This window comes from Typopeltis vanoorti, chromosome 11 (genome assembly GCF_054136105.1).
Source record: "Typopeltis vanoorti isolate ZY-2024b chromosome 11, IOZ_Tvanoo_1.0, whole genome shotgun sequence".
Classification (NCBI taxonomy): Eukaryota; Metazoa; Arthropoda; class Arachnida; order Uropygi; family Thelyphonidae; genus Typopeltis; species Typopeltis vanoorti.
In genome coordinates, this window is record NC_143559.1 from 13,131,801 (window position 1) to 13,151,108 (window position 19,308).

General features: G+C 35.0%; 1 protein-coding gene across 1 annotated transcript in view; it reads left to right on the forward strand.

Moving 5' to 3' along the window:
* Nucleotides 1-16,668, forward strand: part of Hr3 (nuclear hormone receptor 3 ROR-beta) — a 125,753-nt gene extending 109,085 nt beyond the window's left edge. Inside the window, exon 10 of the mRNA XM_090400760.1 lies at nt 15,843-16,668. Coding sequence (XP_090256886.1) covers nt 15,843-16,102 — 260 coding nt within the window. The 3' untranslated portion in view covers nt 16,103-16,668. The remainder of the gene's footprint in view (nt 1-15,842) is intronic.
* Nucleotides 16,669-19,308: the final 2,640 nt, after the last annotated feature.

The following is a 19,308-nucleotide window of genomic DNA, read 5'->3' on the forward strand; positions in this document are numbered from 1 at the left end:
AGCATGGTTAAGGAAAGAAAGAACACAGTACGAGTGGAGAGGTCAGTTCAAATCAAATTCAAGAGAGTTCTGCTACTGGTAAGCAAGTGGGTGAATACTTATGGAAGGGTGAAGATTGACTGGTGCATAGGATGTAATGGAATTATTTATTGAATACTTTGTCAGTAAATTTCATGCTGGTTCATTCCCTAGCAAGGGAAGCACATTGTATATTCATTTTCCAAGTTTAATGAGCCAGAGCTGTTCAGAAATCTTATCATCATCATCTATGAGGTTGGATGACTGACATATTTTTAGAGAATGCATCTACAGTAGCAAACAAATTAATCCAAACACTCACATTTTAATTTTGCAACAAAATAAGTACAAAAATTAAACTTTAACTTCACCTAATAATTTCATTAATTTGCTCAGGCATGGACTCTCCCAGCATAGAACTAATTTTTCTTATTTCTGCATCTCGAAACTATACCTTTATAATGGATTGTATTATTCTTTGTATCACTATTAAATTTTCCAAGTCTATTTTCACTATGAACCTCAAATATTTATTGGGTTAATGTCAGAAGAGTTACCTGGTCACTAAAGCAACTGGATGTTGTGATTTTTGAGGAACTCCTTCACTTTTTTTGAAGTGTGGCATGGAGGAAGATGTTGGAAGATGGGTTCTTTGTCTTTCAGGATCTGTGGGACCAATAGTTTTATGTTTTGTATTGTTCACTTTTCATCATACCATCAATAAGCAAAGTGATCCTGGACCATTATGTTTAAAACAACCCCAAAATATCTTTTTGGCTGCATGTTTAGGAGCTTGTTGAAAGTGGATGGAAGAAGTCTTCTCAGCCACTGATTTGCAAACAGAGCACTACTTGCTCTCCTTGGACAAAGAAATGGCTCTCATCTGAGAATATGACCTCCTTTCACTTCTCAAAGTCCAATCTTTGTACACTTTTGCAGAGCCTCTTTTTCTGCATAGCCTTCATCAATAATTGTTTCTTTTTTTGATCTGAGGACAGTCCTCCCTGCTTTCAACAATCTTCCATGTCATGTCATGTCAAAAACATAAATAGAGACTTGGCAGCCAGTCAAATTAAAGTCAACAGCAGATAATCTTGGATTCATTTTGCTTTTCCTAACTAGTAAACAATCTTGAATAAGTGCAGTTTTCATGCTGGTTCATTCCATAGCAAGGGAAGCACATGCTATAAGAGAATTCTGGTATATCCATTTTCTAAGTTTAATGAGCCAGAGTTGTTGAGAAGTCTTATCATCGCATTAACAGTACCCAAACCAACACCACGCTCACTGGCGATATGCGTGCTGAGAAAGAGTACATATTTTTGAACACACTTTCTTGGAGATGTATCCATTTTATAGCTATACAAAATTAATAAAACACTACATTTATACTCTTAAAAAACATCATACAGACAGTTAAAACATGCAGCACTGAACCAAAAACAACTTAATTTGTTTGCTATGTGGAAAAAAGACAAAATAGTGTCAGAACAGATGGTTTTAGTCATCAAAAAGTCTGTATATTTTATAGTTTAGGATACAGCTTGGGATTATAGACATAGGAATACTAGTTTGTAAAGTACATATTTTGCATTAGCAGAATAAGAGGACAGTTGTACAAAATGGAGGAAAAATAATGGATTTTCCTCCACACATTATCAAATTGTTAGTTAACAAGAATCCACAGTAAGACCAGGTTTGCAAGGGAGTTAGGCAGGGATGCCTACTTTCTCCTCATCTGGTCACTATCTATACTGAGGACATCATGCATGTAGCACTAGGTTGAAGACCCATCTACCACCTATCCCAAGAACACAAGTAATGCATAAGTGAATAAATACAGTAGGAATGAGCTGGATGAACAATGAAATCAAGTAAGAAGTTGTTATGGAGGAAGTACAAGACAGTATGCAGTGAACAAGTGCACAAAGAATACGAAGTGCAGGCCAGAAAAGTAACAAGCATGGTTAAAAAAGTAGAATATGAGAGGAGATTGGCCAGTCAGGTAGGTCAATGCTGATGCAAGGGAATATTTCTGCTATGTAGTAAGCAAGAGGAAAAGCTGCAGAAGAAGTAAGTACGTAAGAGGAAAAATAAATATGGCTGATGGATAGTTATGATAGCAGAGCAACCATAGCAAATAATATAGTGGAATTATTTAATGAACACTTCATCAGTGTATATATAGTAGTGTGTGAATGATGCTGTGAAAGAATCAGAGGTGTTGCTTGGGTTAGATGTTAATAAGGTTGTGGAAATGGATGATATATCACCACATCCTTGTTGTTTAATGAAGGTCTTATAGTGGAGAAGGTTCCTAAGGAGTGGAAAGAAGGCAAAATGATATCTCTCCACAAGCATGGTTTGAGAACAGAAGTTTCCAATTATAAACCAGTCTGTATATCTGCAGTTGTGATCCAAGTGTTGGAAAAATTAGTTAGAAATAGAATACAGATTGGGTTGATTGACATAAGATTCTCTATGTCAGCATGGGTTTGTGAAGGGCAGGTCTTGTTTTAGTAATCTGCTTATGTTTTATGATAAGGTGATGAATGTGTTGGATAAGGGAAAATCATATACAGTGATATTCTTGGACTTTGCAAAAGCATTTGATAGATTGTCACATGATAAGTTGGTGTACAAGCTGCAGAGATAGGAATATATAGTATATAATGATTAGATGGATCAGAGTTGACTCTCTGAACAATACTAGCAAGTTGTGTATATGATGGAACTGTGCCTGAGGCACAGTTCCATCATATCCTACTGTTTAACTTGTTTGTTAATGATATAGACTCTGGAAATCTTCAAATGTTTGCCGATGATACAAAGTTAGATAGAATTATCAGAAGTAGTGCTGATGTTAATTCTCTACAGGAAGATTTGAATAGACATTTAGCTTGGACAAATGAGTGGGATTGCAGTTTCAATGTTAATAAATGCAAGGTGTTACACTTTGGGATACAGATATATAATTTTATGTGCTATACTTCAGGAAGCTGAGTAATGGTAGACAGTAAATTGAAGTTCCAAAGGCACATCACATGTGTTGCAAAGACTACACATCATGGTGCCTCTATATATATATATATATAAGGCATTGGTCAGACCACATAGGGACTGTTGTGCTCAGATTTGGTCACCTAGTTTTCATTGTGATGTGGACACACTAGAGAGAATCCAAAGACGAATAATCAAAGTGATATCAGGACTCTGGAGTGTTGGTTATGAAGAGCATTTGAGAGAATGTGGATTACAGAGGTTGGTGGATACGAGGAAAAGAGCAGATATGATAGAGATCTTTAAGTTAGTTAAGGGATTCTATCAGATTAATACAGAAGAAATTATAAAGAGAATGAGAGGTCATCCCTGGATGTGGAGAGTTGTTAGTGAGTCAAGTGCAGGTAGTATAAATGTCTATTATAATGAGCTTTGAAGTTATGTTGCTGGTTGAGTGGGCTTTCCACGATGAATCTGTTGACTCCATGGAGGTCACCAAATAATAATAAGCTAATGAGACGGTATTCTTCTTCAACAAAATTGACACGATCAGCAAGAATGGAGAACTTAACCCTAGTAAGATGAAGATTATGGTTCTTGAAGGGAAACATAGCCAGACAAGGTCCTAAAAAACAAGTGTACCCTAATGGAAAAATATTTCAGGAGAGCAGAAAATTGAATATCGGGAATCCATTAATTAATGTGAAGAATTGCTGTTCAGAAGATTAGATAAATTTCTATTTATCCTAGCCATTTGTAAAGTCTGGAAGGACAGATCTCTCACTACATGAATATAGCTGAGGATTCTGGATGCACCTGCTTTGGAGATGTAGTGTTACAGGAGACTATTGAGAATCTCTTACACTGAAAGGCAGACAAATGATTGGTAGAACTTTAAGCTCTTTGACAAAAGAAATGAAATATTTTGGACACATGAAAATAATAAAAAGTGTACTTCTCAGAAAGTAAAGCTCCAGGCAAGAAGATAAGGGGTATGTTCTCAGTGAGGTGAACGATTTGACTGGTCCAGAGATTTGAAGCCTCAAGTAAAGCCCACATAGTGAGAATTCATATGACACATCATCCAGGTGTGGATTGACCATACTGCATCTGCTGCTGTCCAGGGATATTCAGTTTAATTTAATTAAACAAGAATATAATTTCTTGGCAAGTTTAATTGTTTATCCAAGTAAAAGCAAACAAAATTTGTATACGTGAAATATCTCCATGACTAGGTTACTTGTATATAGAAGCTAATAGCTTCATATCATTGCCTTAGTATCCCATAATGCAAAGCGTATATCCTTTCAGGTGTGTGTAATGCTGTGGATTATGGAAAGAGTCACTACACAGACTGGTTTCAATGTTTACGGAGGTATGTTAAAGTGCAGGGATACCTCTCCAAAAAACCTGAATGTTCTTCAAGATGACCTTAAGGGATCACTACAAAATTCATTACTCCAGGACAAGAAACTCAACTAAGTGGGGCCACTGAGCAGATCCTCTACTCCCCAAAAAGCAAGCAAATCCAAAGATTTAATGTTAAAAAAAAAAAAAATTAAATGTCATCAGTAGACCCAGAAAGTTAAATTAATGCAGAAGTTACATTTTGCAATATACAAGTAGTAAAAAGATGTATCATCTTTTTTATTTTATTAAAATTCTCTGTGTTAGAGATAGGTGTAGAAAGTTTTTTTCAGTTGGTTGCAAATTAAATTAAACTTACCAAGAATATAATTTCTTGTTTAATCCTTTATCCAAGTGTAAGCAAACAAAATTTGTGTGCGAAATATCTTCATGACCAGGCTGTTCAGATGCTGATAATGCAAAGATGGACAGAGTGTAACTAAGTCCCTTCAAGAAGATTTAAATAGATATTTAGCTGGTTGAATGGGTAGTTTTGATCGAAAGAACTTTAAATTATCATATCTAATTTAAAATGAAGAGCAGGATATGAACTGGAATTATATCAAACACTAAAATTCTCATGCCCAAACCTGTAAGAATTATTATTAAAATTTAAAAGGTCATATTGTCTGGAAATATAAATGTGATTTAAGTGGCGAGTAGCAGTTATTTTTATTGCCTAGCTAAGTAAAATTGGTTACAACAGAATAAAAGCATTTCAAATTGCAGTGCACCTGTTTATTGTGAGCCCTAGTGATATTGCCCACACACCAATGTTGCAGGTGTAAAAATAAAACAATACAATTTTTAATGTTTTATTCTACTTTTACATTAATGCTATGATATGAAAAAATATATATGTAATTCATGTTGGAGGTTTAATAGAATATTTACAGCACTGGGAAAGGATTAAAAACCAATTTGTATGCTTCCAATATATCATCCCAGTCACTGAGACATCTTCAGGGATTGCACGTAACTTTTGTAACACATACTCAAATACAACACAATACTAAGTGAAACATGTGGATGACTCTAAAGTCCTATCTAGGTGATGCGCCCGCTATGGGCATTTGTAGATGGCCTAAGATGTAAAGTGGGATCTCTGATAATTAATGTTAACCAAATTTTGGGAAGTTTTATGCAACCATATTTTTTTTAATTCAGTTGATTTCTGAGTGCTGCCACAGATTCTAAAAACAGTCTTTTTTAGCTAGTTTACGCCCCACTGTAAACTAGCTACCCTTATCCATTCTAGTATCCTGTTCCTACAAACTGGCTTACTCCGGACAGACAGATGAGCAACCATCCATTTAGAAGAACACAAATTATACATCTGCAATCACGACTATGGTTAGTCTGGCCTTGCAGACCATGTACAATCCACAGGATCTGCTGGAGAAAAATCACCATGTTCCACCATAGTAAATTCAAAAAAGAAAGACTGTTTTTAGAATCTGTGGTGGCACTCAGAAATCATCCGAATTTGAAATAACATTAATTATCAGAAATGCCACATAGATAAGACTTCCACTCACATGTTTCACTTAGTATTGTGTTGTTTTGGAGTGTGTGTGTTACAAAAGTTATTTGTAAACCCTGAAGATGTCTCAGTCACTGAAACAAAATATTGGAAGCATTAAAATTAATTTATAATCCTTTCCCAGTGCTGTAAATATTCCATTAAACCTCCAACATGATGTCCTCAACATACCAAGGGCAAATTCTCCATGCTTGCTATGCTTTTCTCATTAATTGAGAAAGAAGTAATATTTATTTGTTAATAAATGCATGCATTTATAAGCATTCCATTTAGGCTTTTATTTTTGTAGACAGAAGATGTCTTAAGCTTGCACAGCAATAATTGAGCTTTGCATTGTGTATCGAAGGCCTTGGCTGGCTCGGTTGTAGGAGCTTCCAGGTTCTTGCAGCAGCACTGTGATTTCATGCGCGCGCGTAGCCATTTCACACCATCTCACTCGTTTAAACATGGGCCATACGTAGCTCTAGCCAGCCTTTACAAGTGTGCGTGTTGCTTGGGAAAATTAAGTTACAACCAACTTTTTATGACGATGTTATTGCCCAATTCATAAAAGAAGAACCATAGGATTTGTATTCAAATAGCTAAATTGAAAAAGATAGAATATCATTTGTAAAATAAATGTTGTATTTGTATGATTAAATGTACATAAATTTCTAAATATATAGTTTTAAATGGTCGGTAATTCATTATTCCGCTAATCAGACTTCAATCACACCTCTCACTCCCTGAATGATAACAAGAACAATCGTGAATTTCAAGACCAGCATTCATCCCTGCAACACATGTATATAATAAGTAATTGCATGTTCAAACTCTGAACATGTAATTTTGCTCTTTTCACATCACTCAAGAGCTCATAATATTTTTTTTTGTCTTGATAAGTTGATGTAATAAATATGCAGCGAAAAAAAAATGCAATTTTAAAAATGAAGGAAAGGCTGAAATAACAAAATGGGACTATTTTTTCTTCATAGTCATCTAATCTTGAATAAAATAAAATATGTGGGAGACCAAATAAAATTTTTGATACAAGAAATGGCTTCAATCAAGGTGATTTGGGGTGTACATAAAACATCCAAAAAATTTAACTTAGGAATTCAATCTAGGGCTTAGAGGAAAAAAAATGAAGGCAGCTAACATCTCCAAAAAAAGTTTGTTTGAAAATGCAAATAAGAAATTGAATAAGCTGCAATTAATTTTAAACCTTCAGAAATTGTGAAAATTCTATAGATATGCCATAATAAGATTCTAGAAAAAAATATTTGCTTTCATCAGAATCAAAAATTATGCAGCTTCAGCTCCCTGATTATGCTAGTTTCCTTCATCTCCCTGAAGGAAACTAGCTATGCAAGCTAAAGAGAATCCCAAACAGTTCTTTAAATATGCTGCAAGCAAAAAAAATAAACTGTACATGGCAGAATTATTTTAAGGAATGCTGAGGGTAAGGAGGTCACTGAATCAGTCGATATAGTGGAATTACTGAGTGAGAACTTTGCAAGAGTATATCATCCAGGTGGTGACACTGAAAGAATGAAGGAACCATTAGTTTATACGGGAATTGTGATGAATGAAGTGGAGGTGAATAGTCTATTACAGAACCTTAATGTAAATACATCTGTGGGATTGGATGGTATACTGGCACGGGTCTTACGTGAAGCGGCTAAAGAATTATCAGTGCCCTTGACCATGTTGTTTAATCTGAGTCTCGGGTCTGGTTTAGTCCCGAAGTTGTGGAAAGAGGGGAAAATAGTTCCACTGCATAAAGGAGGATCCAAGACTACTGTTGCCAATTACTGACCGATCAGCATATCAGGAGTCGTTGTCAAGGTCTTGGAGAAAGTAGTCAAGGGAAAAATACAGGAATGGATTGATGAAAATGAGATACTGTACAGGGGACAGCGTGGCTTTGTGAAGGGTAGATCATGCCTCAGTAACTTGCTAAAATTTTATAACACAGTGATGGCTGAACTGGATAAGGCTAATGAGTTTACAGTGATACTGCTGGACCTGGCTAAGGCATTTGACAGGATACCACATGGAATTCTAATCCGTAAACTGCAACATATGGGAATGGATAGGTGGGTGGTTGATGGAGAGATATCAGAGAGTAGTTTATTCAGGAGTTGAATCCAAAAGACTGCCTGTGACTAGTGGTATGCCGCAGGGTTCTGTTCTTGGACCTGCTGTTTAATTTGTTCATTAACGATATAGGGAAGGATATAAGAGGAACGGTTAATTTGTTTGCTGATGATGCAAAGTTGGGTAGGGCAATAGTGAATGCAGAAGATGTCAAAATCTTGCAGGATGATTTGGATAGATTGGAGTTCTGGGCTAAGGAGAATGGATGTCAATTTAATGTGACAAAATGTAAGGTTATGCATTTTGGGGTGAAAAGATTAGCAGCAGTATACCACATTGGTGGAACTGTACTTCAGGAGATTGATGAGGCCAGGGACTTGGGAGTGTTGGTGGATAGGGAGATGAAATTTATGGGACACATTGCAAAAGTGGCTAAATAAGCTCATCAAATCACTTGGTTGCTGAAAAATACTTTGACAAACAGAGACAAGCAAGTTATTGTTCCTCTGTACCGAGCCTTGATAAGACCTCATCTCGACTACTGTGCCCAGATTTGGTCATCTAGGTTTCTTCTTGATGGGGAGGAGGTTGGGAGGATCCAGAAGCGAGTGACCAAGATGATAGCAGGTCTATGGAATCAACCTTATGAAAACAGATTGAAGATTTGTGGGTTGCAGAAATTGGTTGATAGGCAGGAAAGGGGAGATATGATTGAGACATTCAAATTGCTGAAGGGTTTTTATAGGATTAATTCAGAGGATATTTTTGAGATCAGGAGTGGTAGGAGAACTAGGGGGACATCAATGGAAGCTGGGCAAGGGTGTTAAGAGCTGGGTTCTTTACTTTTAGAGTGGTAAATGAGTGGAATAAGCTGCCAGAGTCTGTTGACAGTGAATGAGTTCAAGGCAATGTATGATAGATACTGTGAGAATGTCGAATACTTGTGTGGACATGATGATTAGGGCCTCCCTCGATGAGTCTGAGGACTCCCTGGAGTCACCCATAATAATAGTAATAATTATAATTATTATTATTTCGCTTGGAATGACTCCACAGTGCTATAGTGAAGGATGAACTGTAAATCTTTCACTACATAGTATTTCTCCATACATTTCACTGATTTAAAGAAATTATATGCATTAAATTAAAACAAGAATAAATTGCAGTCCCAGACATGCATCTAATTTTTGGTGAGCTTGTAATATTGACTGTCATAGCCTGTTTCATTTTTTTTAAATTGCTTGCTTGATAAAAGTAGACTATGTATAATATGCATTCTCCTTTTAATCTTTTTTGTAGAGCTTTGCCTCTTTCTACAAAGCATGAATCATAAAATCGGATTGCATGTTAAGTTTAATGTGACTTCTGCATCACCCTCAAAGTATTTTTTTTAAAAAATTATGTTTAATATGACATTCTATTATTATAAAATCGTAATATAGACATATAATATTTATTGTGTTTATAGTATATTCTTTATTAGTAATAAAGAATTAAAAACATAAAACAAGTTTAATGTAAATAACTATTTGGGAACATTGATCAAGTGTAAACGGATAAGTACTTTAATACTGACTAGTTTCACCAAACTGAAGTTAAAACATATCACAAAATAGATCTTAACTGTAACTTCTAAAAATTATAGTTACAAACTAAAATAGCATTGAACGTGAATAATACACGTATCGCATGTACATGATTTGCTAGTTGTTGCTAAGGAACGTTCTATAGTTAGCATTAAAGTTCATTTCTTGTGTGTTCAGAGATCTAATTAGGGTTTTCCATATCTCTAAAGTATTAAACATTGGTTCCTGTTAAGGTTATCTGTAGTGCGTGCAACTGTGGCTGCTTCTTTAAACATTCGAGAGCAGTAGTCTTCCTCTATGTAAGGGGTACAACTTTTGTCCCACTCAATGATATGGTTTGTTGTGGAGAAATGTGATGACAGGCCTGATATGTCTTGTCTGTTATTTTCAACATAACCAATGTGTTCCTTCTGCCTAATCTTGAGGCTTCTCGAAGTCTGGCCAATGTCACTTGAACCACACAAGCATAGGATATTATAGACTCCAGCATACTTATAGAAAGGATGGGTATCTTTTGGAGTTCGTAGTAGTTTACGAATTGTTTCTATAGGTTTGAATGTCACTCTTATTTTGTGTGGTTTGAGGCGATTAGCGAGCTTGTTAGAGATACTGCTCACATACAGAATGGTGATTGTTGTAATATATTGAGTGTCTTCTCATTCTCTTTGTGGTGGCTCAGAGAAAAGGATTTTGTTGACGAGTCTTCGTGGGTAGCCATTCAAGGCGAGGTTATTCGATATCAATGTTAATTCATCTTGGAGGACCTTTTCATCTGTTGTAATGTGGACAGCTCTTTTCTTTAGTATGTGTACTATGCTGAGTTTGTGAGAAATGTGGTGTGAGGAGCTGAAATGTAGATAACGTCCTGTATTCGTAGCCTTCCTGTAGACTGATAGGTTCAAAAGGCCACTTGCTTCTTAATTAAGATGTCCAAGAACAGTAGTTGTTTGTCTTTTTCAAGTTCTAGAGTAAATTTAATAGAATGATGAAAGGAGTTGATTTTATTGAGAAAATCAAGGTCATCTTTGTTGTGGTTCCATACAATGATATCTTCATTGTATGGAACCACATAATGAAGGTGAAAGCAGGCTACCCATTGCCAGGCCAGTCAATTGTTGGTAAATAGTTTTCTTCCAAGAAAAATAGTTTGAATTTAGGCAATGATTGTACAGTGAGGTTATATCTTGTGGGAATAAAGTGCCTAAGATGTTGATAACTTCCACTACAGGAACGTTTGTAAAAAGAGAAGTGACATCTAAGCTTGCAAGTAGATCATTTTCAGATATAGTAATGTTTTTTTAATTTATCCACAAAATGTTGTGAATTTTAGACATAACTCTGTGTTGTTGTAAGAGTTTAGAGAGATGCTTAGACAGTAAGTAGGTAGGTGAGTTAATGCCATCTACAATGGAACCTAAAGGAATACCATCTTTGTGAACTTTTGGAACCCCATAAAGTCTTGGAGTTAGAGGGTGCATGGATTTTAATTCGATCTGTTGGCCAGTTGATCATATTGCGTAGTAATTTGTTTGTGTCATTGTGGTTTTTTAATGTAGGATCTTTCGTTAAGATATGATAAACAGACATGTCCGACAGTAGATTGTTGACTTTATCCTCATAGTCCTTGATGTTTAATATCACAGTACTGTTACCCTTGTCTGCCTTAAGTATTATGATATCTTTCTTTCTCTTCAAATTATGAATGGTTCTTCTATCTAAAGAGGTGAAGTTTTGATATGGGGTTCTAGAAGAGGAGAGTATTATGCAACTTTTTATGAGGTCATTTGCTATGTGTGGTGGTAATAACAAGATTCATTTGTCCAAACTGCAGATGAAATCTACTTTTGATATCTGTTCAGCTGTTATAGCATAGTTGAAACCTTTTTTTGAGGATAGCGATTTCAGGTTTGGTTAAAACGTGATCCAATAAATTAAGAATAACTTGGTTATCTGGCAGAGAAGGTTTGGACTTAATATGGTTTGTATAAAGATTGTTAAATTTCTTGATTTGGATCTGTTTGCTTTTATTGAAAACTTTAGTGTAGCTAGTGTTGATCATTCTGTCTATGAGTTGCCAAACGTCTTGGTCTGGAGAGCTCGAGATATCCATGAAGAAATCGTAACATTGCGAGTCTATTTGACTTAACAAAAATCTTGTGTGTTGTATCCTTTCACGAAGGAGCAAGAGAGATGTCTTGAAATAAATATTTTTAGCTCGTCTCGATTTGAATTGATGTTTAAAATACAGGAACTTAGGAATTATACAGTTATCCCGACATTTTTTTTTTTAAAAAAAAAATTGTGCTGACCTATTTATGGAGGATCTCGAAAATAAAATTCTATCTCAAATAAATCCTAAACCAATAATTTGGTGGAGATATGTAGATGATATCTTCATTGTATGGAACCACAACAAGATGACCTAATTGATTTTCTCAATAAAATCAACTCCTTTCACCATTCTATTAAATTTACTCTAGAATTTGAAAAAGACAAACAACTACCATTCTTGGACAACATCTTAATTAAGAAGCAAGTTAGTGGCCTTTTGAACCTATCAGTCTACAGGAAGCCTACGAATACAGGACGTTATCTACATTTCAGCTTCTCACAAACTAGTACACATACTAAAGAAAAGAGCTGTCCACATTACAACAGATGAAAAGGACCTCCAAGATGAATTAACATTGATATCTAATAACCTCGCCTTGAATGGCTACCCACAAAGACTTGTCAACAAAATCCTTTTCTCTGAGCCACCACAAAGACACTCAATATATTACAACAATTGCCAATCTGTATGTGAGCAGTATCTCTAACAAGCTCGCTAATCTCCTCAAACCACACAAAATAAGAGTGACATTCAAACCTATAGCAACGATTCGTGAACTACTATGAACTCCAAAAGATACCCATCCTTTCTATAAGTATGCTGAGTCTATAATATCCCATGCTTGTGTGGTTCAAGTGACATTGGCCAGACTTCGAGAAGCCTCGAGATTAGGCAGAAAGAACACATTGGTTATGTTGAAAATAACAGACAAGACATATCAGGCCTGTCATCACATTTCTCCACAACAAACCATATCATTGAGTGGGACAAAAGTTGTACCCCTTACATAGAGGAAGACTATCGCTCTCGAATGTTTAAAGAAGCAGTCACAGTTGCACGCACTACAGATAACCTTAACAGGAACCAAGGTTTAATACTTCCAGAGATATGGAAAACCCTAATTAGATCTCTGAACACACAAGAAATGAACTTTAATGCTAACTATAGAACGTCCCTTAGCAACAACTAGTACATCATGTACATGCAATACGTGTATTATTCACGTTCAATGCTATTTTAGTTTGTAACTATACTTTTTAGAATTTACAGTTAAGATCTATTTTGTGATATATTTTAACTTCAGTGCTTGTACCCTGACGATGCCAACAGCTTAAGTTTGGTGAAACTAGTCAGTATTAAAATACTTATCCGTTTACATTTGATCGATGTTCCCAAATAGTTATTTACATTAGTTCTGTGATGAAGAAAATACATGCTCATTATAAAAGAAGTTTAATAACAATTTAATGTAATGGATGTCTTCAATACTGCTACGCAAAAAGTCAATATCAGGTGAAATATTTGAAACTGCAATTCTTATATTTCTGCTTTGAAATGAAACTTATATGAATAAGCATATATTTACTACCATATCATTAATGATGTGATATAATGGCTCCTTTATAATTGATTGCCTCATTTTAACAGTTGATTGTATTCTATGAGAGAGTCCTCTGACTCCATGGAATATTAACTAAATATATGTAGCTATGAAATTGCCATACTGGTTAGCATATCGACTCAACGGGCTGTAGGAAATGATGTTTGTGATTGTCTTTGATTTTATTGCCTAGTGTGAGACCACTACTCTGCTTACCGGAGGGCTGAAGTGCTTCAAAAGATTCCATGTTTAGTCCTCAGTTGGAAACCCTGCACTCTATGTGAAAAATAGAAAAGAAATCCTTAGCCCACCTGCAACATGAATGTACTATATAGGTTTACATAAATGATGGTGGGGCTACTTTTTTTAAATATTTGCCCATGGGCACAAATAAATATGCTAACATACATGCTGGAAATGTGTACGTGTTCATAACAAGGCAGAGTCCTAACCGGTGTCCTCTTTGGCAGCATTCTTCAGAAGGGAGGTTTTCCAAAGAAAATCTCCATGTGTATTCATATTCATGGTCACGTACTGCCACAAACTGAATACTATGTTACCATCATCTAGATCAGTGCTTCCCAAACTTCTGGATGTCAGGGCCCCCTTTGGAAAAATTAAAATATTTCATGGCCCCCCTCGAAAAAAATCGTAATATAGACATATATTATAATATTTATTGTGTTTATAGTATATTCTTTATTAGTAATAAAGAATTAAAAACATAAAAGAAGTTTAATAATAATTTAATGCGATGGATGTGCTTCAATACTGCTACACAAAAAAGTCAATATCAGTGAAATATTTGAAACTGCAATTCTTAGATTTCTGCTTTGAAATGAAACTTATAAGAATAAGCATATGTTTACTAACATTCATTAAGCGCGAAATATGCCGGAAGCAAAATTTGTGAACCCGCACAATGTGTGATTTTTTTTCATTAAAATATAATAAATAAAATTAAATACATTTCTTTTAAGATAAAAAAAACCTACTTAGTCTTAAAACATTTTAAATTTGTTTCATTATTTCATGGCCCCCAAGAGGGGCTGCAGCTCACAGTTTGGGAAGCACTGATCTAGATCATCCTGATGTTTACAGCTTTCTCTTCTTCTTCAAACTTGACAGACTGAAAGAACAGCTAATATCCATCTGGAATAACATGAGAACTGTTATCTACATTAGAGCTGTTCCAGCATGGCAGACCTCACTTTTATACAGAAGCACAGATATCTCGGTGACTGGAAATGAGTTCTGCAGAGTTTTTCCAGTACAGTCCATCTTCTCTGGCCAAAATATTTATCTATTCAAATCCTCTTGTAACACCACATTAAAACTTCCTGCAGTTGACCTACTCAATTTAACATAATGAACTATACACATTAAACAGCAGTGACCCCAGAATTGTTACCCCACTTGTATTTCGAGACACTTCACCTTCATAACTACTCCATTCCAACAGCACCCTATCATGTGACATTCTATCAAATGCTTTTGTAAAATTGAGAAATCTTTCTTGTCCAGTGCACTTGCTACCTTATTATAAAATACATACAGCCAGGTTTCTGCAATAAGACCTCTTAAAAAAATCTATAATATTCTCTAGGATGATATCTATTCTCATCAATCCAAGTTTGCATTCTGCACTAGCCTCTTTAACATCTAATACCTATAGTTACTATTTTTCTCTCTTCTGGGATCATTTTCCTGTTGCCAGAGTTTTGTTGAACAATGAAGTCAAGGGCATTGTCAGCTCCTTTGTTTCAAGTTGGGGGATTGGGAGTGATTATGCAGACCACAAAATATTAACTCAGTGTTTCCACTGTTACTTCAAGGAAGATGACCCACATGTCATCTCCGGTAACTAAAGTCAGTCTTCTATATTCACCTTTGCTTTTCTACTAGCCACATCAAATCATAGAGAATTTTAAAGTTGTTTTATTGTCTCCTTCCCAGCCTATGCTTTGTATCTTCTCCATAACATTCTCTTTCATTCGGTAGCCTACACTGTCTAGCTACTTCCCATGTTAAAACCAAGGGATCATTCTCACCAACTGATGGCAACAGTTGCTGTATGCATAATATATAAGATCCATCAACTCAAGAAATTCGTTCTCTAATTGTTCACGTTTTTTTTTTCCCTCTCATAGTTAAAATTACCATTATCATTTTGGTTAGATAATCCAAGATTTCTGGTTCTCTGAGTGATTAGTCTATCCCCTCTCCAGACAACTGGCTGCATTTTCAAATCTTGCTGGGGGCATGGATGTTTGTCTTCAGGTGGGTGATGAATTATGGCTGTTTGTTAAATTCACAGCCGCTTGATTGGAAATCAAAAATGCTATTCACTGGACTGATCAGACCTACAAGTCCCTCAGTTACCTGTTAGACTGGGATTTATTCATTATGATACATGATTTTTGTTAATAGAAATTAGGTTAACAATAAATTGTTTTCATAAATAAGTTATTATAATTTATTATATCTGTTTTTCAGATCGACCTGGATTGAAAGGAATCATCGACATACAACGTCTGAATCAAGCTATTCTTAAATCTCTGAGGTTTGAGTTGGACAAAACACATAAATTACCTTTCAAAGGCGATGTACGGGTCTTTGACTTTCTTATGGCCAAGATTCCTGCTCTTCGAGAATTGAGTATCCTTCACATGGAAGCCCTGGCCAAGTTCCGCCGCTCGGCACCACACCTGGATTTTCCAGCTCTTCACAAAGAGCTATTTTCCATTGACATCTGACCAGTGGTATACCCATTGTTAGAGCCTCAGCCTCATAGTGCCAGAGATCTTAATCATAAAAATAAACTAATATAGCAGACCTTTTGCCTGCAATAGAAACCAGTGTGTAGCACAAAAGGGAGGGGGGGAAAAACATTATCAACACCACTGCATTGCAGGTAATGACTGCTGTTGACTGACTGAAAAAGCGCTGCTGTAAAAACTCATTCTGGTAGAGATGGCATGAAGAGATTGTCGCCCATTATTCATTCCCATAGACTCATGATGACATTGGCTGGTGTACAGAGCAAGATAATAAAGGAGGCTTGAACTAAAACATGACCATAAAATTAGATAGTTTAAGGGAGCTTCTTTTGTGGTGGACAAGAAACTGACGTGATCACACTGTTGTAACAGCAATAAATGTGATATTGTCAGGGCAATAGAAGATAATATATTTGTCAAGAGAACATAGTGCTGAAAGGACACATTCATAGTTCTACGTTCATGCTTGAAAGCTGAGTTAGGGAAAATATTCTATGTATTCTGTGGTAACGGAAGTAATTGTCCATTGAATGCTTACACACATGTACAAAAACCAGGGATCTACTGTAATATGAAGATATGATTTATTAACTCAAATTTAAGAGATTCTCTACTGCCAAGTGTTCTTGTCCTGTATGGTGGACGGTAGATTTTAAGAGAACACGTGTGGCTCACTTATTTATAATGCACACTTTTACGTTTTGGTGTTATTTGTAAATTGTTTTATAGGGTGTACCTTACTTTTAAGTATTCTTTTAAAAATCATGTTAAGGTGTAACTTGGTTTGCTTGCATATTTGGTTCAGTAAAAATGCATTGCAAACTTACTGTGGTCATTAAGGCCTAACTGGTGGGAGTTTGTTGAGCATGAGACAAAATCTTTGTCAAATAGATGAGCTTAGTTCTTGTAATTTTAACAGTGTTGATACTGTACATAGATTTTCAATATATATACATGGTAATGTTAAAGAAATCCTAAAATGCATTTACTATTTATGGTATATCTTAAGTTACTCGCATTTGAACAAAATCTGAATTAAGAAAATAATGATGTGAAGAACAAATTTCCTGCTTAAGTGTTTTCACAAACATTTATTATGCATTACATCTATTCCCTCTCTCCTATCTTTTAAATACTTGGGAACAGTTAAGTTAAATTTAACATCTCTATTGTTATTCATTTGTTACTCATATTATCAGTATACTTCACTTTACTGAGAAAAGCTGGCTGTGTTTATCACATCACAGACAGAATTTCTGTGTTTTGATATTTATAACATATACATCAAAAATTCTTGTCATATTTTCACAGGCCACCCCATGGAGGTCTGTGGTTATATAATGTTGCTATTATTTTATAAAATGTGAAAGAACGTTATTTGTTTCCAGAATAGATTTAATGTTATTCTTTACAAGCAATAACTCATGTACATAGACATTTAAACTTTATGAATGCAAAAATGCAGAATTTTTTTTATTAAAAATCAAGGGATAACTATTTCTTGAATATATGGTGAGAAGTACAATTGAGCTGTTGATAATGCATATGTTGGAATACTTGAGAGTGTACATAAGTTTTCTTTTCTTTAATACTGTATGTAGTTTAATATGAAGAGCATTCTTAGTATATAAAAATTAATTTATAAACATTGTACATGAAGGGTTAATTAATTAAAATCTTTAATATGTGACTATGGTTTGGGAATACCTTCTTTTGAAACATTAGCCCATTCTTTATTATATATAACTGGGCTTAGCTTTTCCCTCCATAGCTTTGAATCCAAAAAAATAGGTAATTGTATTAGGACAGAATGGGGGGGAGGATTTCTTGCTTCAGCTGAGGTGAGAACTAAGTGGATTAAATCATCTAACAAGTAACAAAATGAAGACTAAAGGAAAGGAATCTACCTAACAAGCTTCGATTCCAAGTGATGTATTATGGAAAGTTTTTGTTCATGCACTTTAATCCACCATAACAATGAAAATATAATATATAATAGACTGGCTTCTTACCTGCTGTTGCATTTTGTATACAGATTATGTTAACATAATTTGTATATATATATATATATATGAAGAAATTTTTTGCCATTCCAAATTGGAAAAAGAATACCACTCAGTGTCCTCAAATTTCATTTACTACTAATAATGTATAACATCTTAGTTACAAAAGTCCAAAATAACTTTTATTTATATTATATATATATATATACACACCATAGGTTCTTTTGTGTTAAGTTTGTTGTATTCATGGAAAAAAATGTAGTGAAAGTTAATTAAAACTGTAGTGTCTTTTCTAAATGAACTTGTGTTTGGTGTCTTGGGAAATTTTGCACAGCTCTGCTAATATTTGTTCACTACTCAAAGATGTGAGGATTATTTCTGTCAGCATCTTCTGGAAACCTAGTACACAGATTAAGATTCTGCCAAATCCAAGAAATCAATTCTGCAGCACTCAGCATAAAATTGTTTGGGAACATCCAGTACTGCTGTAGGTGTATACATAATATTATTTAGCCTCATCATGAAGATGCATGAGAATTAGATCAACAATAAAGAGCGAGCACCACACATGCATTCTTCATGATATAACACTGTCTCCATCACTTCCATTTCATTGAGGTTTCTTATAGTCTGCACATGCATATTCCATTTAACTTAACTACTGAAATAAAAATGGGCTTCCATTAAACAACAGAATCTCAGAAAGATCTTACAGAAATGAATTCTTATCTTGGTTAATGTCACTGAGGGGCTGCTGCATTTTCTATAGAAACAATTCTGTGTGTTGATTCTCTTCACTCAAGCTATTTATTTATATATATCTTAGAGATAAAATCTGTAAGATACTTAGTGAACACAGGCAATTTTTTTTTATTCACCAGCATAGCAACTTTTTCTATGACAGTCTCACTCAAAGTTGCAAAACTTGTAGCATATTAGCCTGTGGACTGGGTAAATAGGCTACAGGTTCATCTGTTCATTACATACCTGTTGAAGTTTTTGCCAGCAGTGGCAGGTCGATGAAATTGCCAGGGGGTGGCACATTCTCTCAAACAGTGATGAATTTTTAAATAAATAAGTACAACTAAAACTGAAATATCTTTTCAGAATGATGCTTTATATTGTTAAAAGTAGTCATATTAATTCACTACTATATAATATGAGTGGATTTATCTTGAT